This window comes from Benincasa hispida, chromosome 11, assembly GCF_027475165.1.
Source record: "Benincasa hispida cultivar pf3 chromosome 11, pf3_genome.v1.1, whole genome shotgun sequence".
Classification (NCBI taxonomy): domain Eukaryota; kingdom Viridiplantae; phylum Streptophyta; class Magnoliopsida; order Cucurbitales; family Cucurbitaceae; genus Benincasa; species Benincasa hispida.
The window spans coordinates 32,961,221-32,970,798 of NC_143488.1; the positions used below are offsets into that span (position 1 = coordinate 32,961,221).

The window sequence follows — 9,578 nt, forward strand, 5'->3', positions numbered from 1 at the left end:
TGGGCTAACACAAAAGAAGAAATCAAAAGTTTCTCCCTAGATCATAGTATAGATAAGCCAATAAAACTATATGAGATTAGCACACTAATCACTTATTAGTTGAAGTATTAAGCTTTTGTTTAATTGACATTAAATCCTGATCTTTAATTACCAATTAGGTAGGTGATTAATATGTTTAACTTTTAGGAATTCATAAATATCCAAATATTATTTAAAAGGAAATTTTACAAAAATAACAAAAAGAAAATACTGATAGATACTAATAGAAGTCTATTGACATTAATAAACTTCTATCAATTTCTATCGCCGATAGATATTTACATTTTTCTATTTTAAAAAAACCACTTTTTAAAACATACCCGTCAAATTTAATAGTGTCGGATTTGGATGTTTTTTTTCTTTTTGAAATATCCAACTTGTAATGTTAAAAGTTGATACACGACTCTTTATTATCACTTAAAATATTTAATTGCATGATAATAGTGAATAAAAGTTAGGATTTTTCATTTTGACCTACAAATTGCATATTAAATATTTTAAAAAAAAAAATAGTTAAAAGCTGTATTATGATTCCTGAAGGAGTAGATAGGAAAGGCTGGATGATTTTCCATAATATGTTAACATTCAGAGACAAACCAAGGGAGCAACAAAAGCAAGAAAACATATCAAATATTAAACAAATTGCAGAATGTTCCAAAAGCTTCGAATCAAAGAAAGTCATATGCAGAAGCAATCAAACTGGCAAGAAGGTCGTCTGAGTCTCACGATTCCTCATCAACACAAACAAGTACAGGCTCGAACAACAGGAAAATACAGAGTATTGTATGTTTGGAAAAAGAAGAGACTTCCGAATGGGAAAAAATCATTGTGTGTTATCTCGTAGATGTTTATACGATGATTGTGTTAGAATCATCAAACTGCCCAGAAGTTTTTTGCATTGTCAACCTCCCCCTCCTAACTGTGCATCATGCTTGGGATCCTGACAATAATATTTGGAACTTAGAGCTTCGTAGACCTGAAGTTTGGGATTCATTATCTGTCACTTGGGCTAACCATCTAGAAACTAGATCGACGACAAAATTATTTGGAAATTGGCAGCAGATGGAATCTTCTCTGTTAAATCTTTAAAATTCCATTTACATGAGACTAATCTAAACCTTCCATGCATTAATCCGGGCAACATATGGAAATTGTTTATTACAAAGAAATGTAAATTCTTCTCATGGTGTATCTTGCAAAACAAATGATAGATACAAACGAAGAAACCATCTATTTGTCTTAATTCTAATTGGGTATGCTTTTTGCAAGGATAGCGCGAAGTTGATGGAACATCTCTTTCTTACTTGTAAATACTTTTCTAGCTTTTGGAATTGCCTTATTTGAGAGTCTACACATCAACAGGTACACTCTCTAAATAATCTACTGGATTGCCTCCTCCAGTAGATTTTTTTTAATGCAACGTTATTGATTTTGGAGCATGATGAGGATGCTAAGGAGGTGTCAACCTAGTTGAAATGTCTCGGTGCACCCCCTAATCTCATCTTTCTTTAGTATTTTGTTCAAGAAAAAATATTAAAAAACTAAAGAGCAAAAATTCAATAAAAAGTTTTATTTTTTCATATAACCAAAGTCTCTCGAGATTTTCCGACCCTAAAGTGAAATAGATAGATAAGCCGACAAAACAATTGTGAAAAGTAATTTCAATTTGTTATTTAGCTAAACAAGGAGACACATCAATATAATTTTTTGTTTTAAAAAAACTTTTGTTGGATAAACAAAAAATTCCGATTTGGCATCACTTTTTCTTTACCATTCGCAACGAGTGGAGATATATTTTTATAGGAAAATAGAGAAGAAGATAAAATGATAGATAGGGGAGAGAGTGAAAAATGGGAGACGATGAGCTAGGAAGTTTGATGGTCTAAAAAGCCTAATGGACAATTTGTTTTTATTTGCTCACTATAATTTTATAGACCTATTTATTTAATATTAGAATATTATCTAATGAAAGATCATTTTTTATAATAAGAGGCATGTCTTCAAGGTTAAAGTGAGTTTAGCTCAGTAGTAATTGACAAGTAACCTTCGAAAATTTGATTTTCTCATTCTCAATTACAATTGTTATACTGAAAATATAAAGACTAGTTGTTTTAAATTAACTTTGAAAATAATGTAAATACTAAATAAAATAGGTATAGCATTGAAAGCAAATAGAACAGAGGAACGCTCAACAAAAGAGGTTTGATGCTTTCAAATCCATCGTATTAATTCCACTTCCTACTCACAAGGCTTTTGCAAGCAGTTCCAACCATGAGTGATATGATTCCAAAAAGCCAAACAAGAATGAATCTGAGATAAAAAATCTGGTGGAGTGGAGAGCAAAAGAAATGAGAAGAACACATACTACCAAAGAATTGGGTGTAAAGGAAGAAGAGCATAGAATTAGCTAGGTGCATTTTTTTTTTAATTCTCTAAACTTGACTTTAGTTGATTTTTTTTCTCTATATTTTTAAAATATTTATCTTAGTTATAGTATTTTAATTAACTTTTTTCACCAAAATGAACTTAGTTCTATGATAATTGTCATGACCTACTTTCTTAAAAGCTAGAGATTCGATCCTCCATCTTCGTAATTGTTCTTCAAATTTATTACCTTTGAATCTATAACGTAAATATGTGTGAACAAAATTTGAAAATAAAAAGACCAAAAGGATAGGGTTTTTTTGAAAAGTATAACAGCTACAATATTGTTTTTCTAAAAATGAAATGGGCAGTTTTAAATTATATATTAAAGTTGGGGTTGAAAAAAGAGTCATAAAGAGAGAGAGAAAATAGTTGTTTTTTTATTTGGAATTTGTGTTGAAGTGAATGAGGAGAAGAATTCTATCAAATAGTTTGTATGCATCCCCCATTTCAATAATGGCCTCTGTCTTACATGTAAAATATTAAATAAACAAATTATAAAAGAATAGAAAAACTTGTTTTCATCATATTATATATATAAAGTAAAATAAAATGAAACCCTTTGTTTTTTAGTGATTCCCATGTATAAATAGTATCATTTCTGATGAGACTCATTGCCCCTTCTTCACAATCAATATTCATATTCAATTATAATAATCATCTTCCCTTTCTAGAACAAAAAAAAAGGGGGGGGAAATGGTGTTAGGATTGGAATCTGTGATGTTCCAACAAGATCAGTTGATTAGTTATGGATGGAAGGATCTGCAACAACCAAGGGGAAGAGGTGGAGTTCTTAATCCACAGAATTATTATGGGTCGTCCTTACCGGAAAATGTGAAAGGTGGGTCGGGATACTGTCCGGCAGGGAAGAGAGGGCGGCAGAAGCGACGGAGGACGGCGAAGATGGTGAAGAACATTGAGGAAATTGAGAAGCAGAGAATGATCCACATTGCTGTTGAACGCAATCGGAGAAAGCAAATGAATGAGTATCTCTCTATTCTCAAATCCATCACACCTTCTTCTTATAACCAAAAGGTAATAATAATATAAATATTAGGGAAAATTGCAACTTTAATAAAAAAAAAAAAAAAAAAAAATTGAAAATTGGGGGCGTGTATTTAGGTTTTGCATTTTTGCAAATATAGCAAAAAAACTTTCGCCTAAAAATTTAATTGTTATTTGATGATTTCTATGTGATTACCACATTTGTAATTGTAAAAAAGTTGAAGTCATGGTTTTGGCTTCTTAAAATATATTTGTCGTATAAATCAATTTTTCTAAATATTAACTGTACATCTTAAACTACATCTATCTTTTTACACGTATAAAAAATTGTATCATATGATTGGATAAACTGGTTGAACATGGATACGACTCACTATACACTCCCAAGTTAGTTAGTTTGTAAGTTAATTCATTTTTTTCGAAGCACATCACTATTCTTTCCGTTCTATCATATTTTCCATTGTAGGCTTAAGTTATGTCTATTTTTTATTAATGGATCAAAAATTACTTTTAGTCTCTTAACCTTCTGCAAATTGACAATTTGGTTTTTGAACTTTAATTGGTAACAATTTAGGTCTATGTAATTTTAATTTTTTTTTAACAATTTAGTCTTTAAATTTTTATAAGTAATAATTTTAGTCCATATACTTTACAATTTGAAACGATTTAATCTTTACTAACAAAAATTTTATTAAAATTTAATGAAATTTCTTACGCATGTAGATCGATAACCTGATTCAAAATTAATTTTCTTTTAATAAAATATAAATATTGAGTCGCAGGATAAGAAAGTTGGCACTTAATTTCTAAGAGATTTTTAATAATAGGAACTTAATTGTTATTATTATATGAAAATTTAGAGACGGAAATGATTTTTTAATAATAGGTTATTTTTAAATAGGATTTTTTAAAATAATTTGGAGGATTTTGTTTAGAGATTTGAAAATGAAGCTAAAATAGGAGGGGGGGGGGGGGGGGGGGGGGGGGGGGGGGGGGGGGGGGGTTGTGGGACAGGGAGACCAAGCATCAATCGTGGGAGGGACGATCAACTTCGTGAAGGAGCTACAACAAGCCGTGCAGTGCTTAGAGGCCGAGAAACACAATAATATTTTCTCCTCTCATGATTATTATTCCGTTAACTTGAGGGTGGCGGCGGCGGCGAACGTCGAGGTGACGGTGATAGAAAGCTATGCCAATATCAAGATGATGGCGGAGAATCGCCCCAAACAGCTGCTCAAACTTGTGCTGCATTTCCATTCTCTTCACCTTTTCATTCTTCACGTTAATGTCACGACCATTTGCGAAAAGCTTCTCTATTGTTTCAGTGTTAAGGTAACAGTTAGATATTATAATTAACTTTACCTTCATCGGCCACTGACTTAGGCCTGTTTTTAAGTCAATTTGTAATTTAAAAGTAAAAAATAAATACTTTTTTTTACTACAAAAGTTGAACTTCAAAGTTCAATATTATTCGTTTCATTTAAATTTTAAAATGAGGTAATTAACGTTTAGTTTTTTATTTTAAAAGTTAAGTTTATTTTCTCTCTATTTATTATAATTATTTGTATTTTTCTTAGGTAAAAGAATTGGATTCTTAACCAATTTCAAAAACAAAAATAAAGTTTTAAAAACTATTTTGTTCTTTGTTTTCAAAATTGGCTTAGTTTTTTTAAACCGTTGATAAAAAAATAGATACCTAAACAAGAAATTTAAAGGTTGAGGAAGTGTTTATAAGCTTAAATTTCATAAATTAAAAATTAAAAGTCAAATGATTATCAAATGAAGTATAAATTTTTTGTTTATAATTTCTAAAAATTAAGTTTATAGACATAACAGCCCGATTAATCTACTTTTTACAACTGCTTTCATGATCCAATTCAAAACTTTTGAAAAGAAAAATATTGTTTCTTTTAATAATTCTAATATTTTCTTAAGAAAGATAAAAATAGTCTGGTAAAGAAATTAGAAGGAACAACCACTTTTAGAAATAGAAAACTAAAGAAAAAGTTGTTATAATAAATAATTGTGGAAGATGGTTCTATTTTGTTGTTTTGTTTTGTTATTTATTAAAAAGTGAAGCACCAAGCTACTCAGCCTATAGATGAATACTATTTTGTTGTTTTTTCTTCAAAGTAAATAAATAATGATAATCAAGTAGCATTGTGCAATATCGGAAGTAACCATTATGATTTTCAAGTAATATCTGTCTTTGTGTATCTTACAAAATTGTCCTATCATAATCTGACATGTGACAAACTATTCTTCTTTTTTTAAAAATATATTTTAATTTTTTTTAGTGTGAGTGATAGGAGTGAGAAACATGGAGATTGGTACATCTTTTTTAGAGTATCGTTTTCTATTTTTGTTTGTTTACATCTTTCTATCATTTGAATAGTTGAAATTCAAATTTGACTTCTAAATTAAATTGTTAATAAATCCATCAATTTGAAGTAAGTTTGAAATGGAGATAAAGGACAAAGATGAGTCTTAGAATATAAAATAAAAATGGAGTTTAATTTGCTAATATTTGATTGAATAATTTGAATGGGCAGATGGAAGATGATTGTAAACTGAGCACTGTGAGTGAGATTACTGCAGCTGTGAATGAAATGTTGGAAAGGATCCATATGGAACAAGTTTGACTTCCTTTTCTTCTGCCAATTATAATTTCAGCATTTTAGTTTTTTCTTACTCAAAAGTTTAATAGTAAGTGTATTAATTTTCACCTCCCTTCTAATTCTATTAAAAAAGAATATTATGTGATGTGAGACTTTCAATTGTTTCAACTAAATTCTTAAATTATCATAGGTGAATCAACGTACCTTATGTTATTTATTAAGATCACCTTTGCAAATCGTTAATGAATCAGTTCTTACACATGTATAGACTTCTTCAAATATTGAATTGACGGAAAAGACAATGTTAAAATGGATACGGACAATTCTCAGAGGAAGTCTTAACTAAATGAGAGTACAAATTGATTTGCTTATGAAAATTTAAATGTTTAATTGATGAAAATTATAAGCACACTGGTGAATGAGAAATGGACCAATCACAAATTGTCATGTTATTTCTCAAAATAATGGCGAAATTATAAATAATTGAATTTGGGACTAAAATTAAAAGTTGATATGTGTCCCAAATTGAAATTGAAGACATAAATTGGCTAATGTCGATGATGTCACATGTTTTCATCTTGACCGTTAGATCAAATTAATTATTTTGATCTAATTAAATATTAAAATTTAGACTAAAGTCCAATTGAGTCCAAAAATAGGTTTAATCTGGTCCAATGACCAACTAAGACCCAAATTCGACTAGTTGGGGCCCAAGAGTCAGATTCATGGACCAACCAAGCCCAAACCCACAGAACTTATAAATAGAGGTGTTCTCTTCATTTGTAAGGGGTCAGAAATTTTAGACTCTAAAGAGCCTAGAGAGAATTCTCTAAAATGAGAAGACTCTCTAACTCCCAAAGCTGACCACACTTGAAAGTTGAAGTCCTCTTGAGATACGAGCATTCTTTCAAGACTTCAACTTCAAGAACATCACACGCTCCGTTTCCTCAAATCAAGCGTATGTATTTAACTAAGAGAGAATCAGATGATCAAGTATTAGAGATCATCAAATCTACATCAACACAAATTCAACTCCACGAAACAAGTTTCTCTGTGCGAACAAATTGGCACGCCTAGTGAGACCTCTCTACCTCTCATCTCTCTCTCAACAATCAAATCAAGCAATGACATCAAAGAAAGCTGCATGTAAAGTAACTATTACAAGCAAATATTACACAGGACCTATCACCCGCAGTTGTTTGAAGGAGACCATGCAAAAACAAGAACAAGGTTCTGCCCTTGCGAAGAAAATCTTGGAACAGTTAATGGAATCTCCTAAAGGCGAGTTCGTTAGCAAAGAAAATCCCTTATTTGATAACTCTACTTCTGACCAACCAACGAAAGAATCACACCTTAATATGATGTCTATCATGATGGCTGATGTAACAATCGAGGCGACTATGGCAGAGATGGAGAGAAAAATAGATCTCCTAATGGAAGTTGTTGAGGAGCGAGATTATGAAATCGTCACCTTAAGAGATCAAATGCAGACTCGAGAAACTGCTGAGACAAGTCAAACTCTAGTTGCCAAAGTCAATGACAAAGGAAAGACTATCATACAGGAAAATCAGCTGCAATAATTCATCTCTATTGCCTCCCCTTCAGTTCAACAGCTGCAAGATATGATCACAAATTCCATAAGGGCTCAGTTCGGAGGACCATAGTAATCTTCTTTTATGGAAGGAAAGAACAAGAAGAGAAGAAGAAGAATTTGAAAAATTAAGTCAAGAAGAGGAACCAATATAAACAAAGACTATAGGTGAAGCAAGGGAGCAAACGTTAAGAGAGTTTGCCGAACCAAATTACACTCAACAATCGTTATGTATAGTATATCCGAAGACTACGGTACCTTTTGAATTGAAACCCGCTTTAGTTCATCTTTTTACCCACTTTTCGAGGTAATCCAAGGGAGAACCCACACAAACACATGAAAGAATTTCATTTGGTATGTGATGGTATGCACCTACACGGGTAACACAAGAACAACTTAATCTTAGGGCCTTTCTCTTCTCCTTGAAGAATGTGGCTAAAGATTGGTTATATTACTTGTCGGCAGGATAAATTACCATGTGGAATGGTTTTAAGAAAAAGTTTTTAGAATTTTTTTTCCTGCATCTGAGGCTAATAATATTAGAAAAGAAATATATAGAATAAAACAATTGGTAAGAGAGTCTCTATATGAATATTGGAAAAGGTATAAGCAACTTTGTGCTTCCTTTCCCCATCATCAAATTTCTAACCAATACCTTATGCAATATTTCTATTCAAGATTGCTTCCATCTGAGAGGAGCAACATTGATGTGGCCGCCGATGGAGCTCTAGCTGACAAAATGCCCACTAACGCTAGTGAGCTAATATCAACCATGGCGGAGAATTCACAGAATTTTAGACCAAGGACTCTTGAATATGATGTTGTTCATGCTAAAGAGGTTAATGATGACAGGCATAAATGTACATTATTATAGACCTTTTATTTAGAATTATGAGGGCTGTTAAGTAGAATATACGGTGATTATACTGAGAATTCATGAGAAAGTGAGCTTGCATCGATCAGCAATGAAAATCTCGGCTAACCCACTATTATGCGTTATTTTGCGTCCAATTGTCTACTTTTGTAGCTAACGCAGGAATCTATCGCATGCGATAAATCTGACCATCGTGGAGGCGATCGCATACGTCAACGCATGGATGTTGCGATCATCAACCGCACGCGTCCATCGCATAGAAGTTGTGGCTACAGAGTAATAACCATAATAGAGGGATGAACGCAAGGGTGGTGGAATGCGATGATACCTCGGAAACCAAGCATGAACGTATACCTTGGGAGTATCAAAAGGTGATGTTGATATTTCACATACCACGCCGTTAGTAGCAAAGATTCAGAGTAGGTCCATCATGCCGTTAGCAGCAGAAATTCAAAGAAGGACCATTAATGTTGTCGGCGATCGAGCTCTATAAGTAGAAGCCTTAGAGCACAACTTCAAAGAATCTGAGCTTCTACCTTAGGGCAAATCCTTGTGATCCAGACGAAAGCGTGAGAAGATATTCTTGAGAGTTCTTCATCCCTTCAACCATTATGAGTGACGACCGGAGCTTCGTCGGAGATAGATCTTGAGAGAGACTACTCCACCACCCATCCATGGCACCACCGGCAGCCTTGACACACATCTGATGGAAGCAAGACATTGCCCATCTGGCCCTCCATATCTCTTCTATCTTTGTATTGTATTACATTGTGGCTTAAGAGATTAATATATTTTGTGATCAATGCATTTCTCTACTTCCTTCGATTCCATCTTCATTTACCTCTTCTTATCATCCATTACTTTCATTGCTCGACTAAGTAAGATTGCTAGAGTATCCCATACTTAATCATGCGGGATAAACATATGAAGCACGTAGCAAACAACCGAGAGGTGTGCGTTGCGCGAGTGTTGTGAGGAAATTCTCTTTGCTTAGTGTTAGGATGTAGCAACTCTTGTCTATGAGCGG

General features: G+C 32.6%; 1 protein-coding gene across 1 annotated transcript; it reads left to right on the forward strand.

Annotated features, from left to right (window-relative positions):
• The first annotated feature begins 3,025 nt into the window (after positions 1-3,025).
• LOC120089946 (transcription factor bHLH94-like) lies at positions 3,026-6,231 on the forward strand. Its single transcript, XM_090307639.1, has 3 exons — positions 3,026-3,498; positions 4,483-4,800; positions 6,021-6,231. Exons 1-3 carry the CDS (start codon positions 3,160-3,162, stop codon positions 6,108-6,110), a joined length of 747 nt encoding a protein of 248 aa, XP_090163765.1. The 5' UTR covers positions 3,026-3,159; the 3' UTR covers positions 6,111-6,231.
• The last annotated feature ends 3,347 nt before the right edge of the window (positions 6,232-9,578 follow it).

Excerpts from the sequence above, each read along its gene's own strand:
- LOC120089946 (XM_090307639.1), top strand. The coding sequence starts at position 3,160 with ATGGTGTTAGGATTGGAATCTGTGATGTTCCAACAAGATCAGTTGATT. Across the intron at positions 3,499-4,482 it reads CTTCTTCTTATAACCAAAAG|GGAGACCAAGCATCAATCGT; the intron begins GTAATAATAATA and ends GTTGTGGGACAG. Across the intron at positions 4,801-6,020 it reads TCTATTGTTTCAGTGTTAAG|ATGGAAGATGATTGTAAACT; the intron begins GTAACAGTTAGA and ends TTGAATGGGCAG.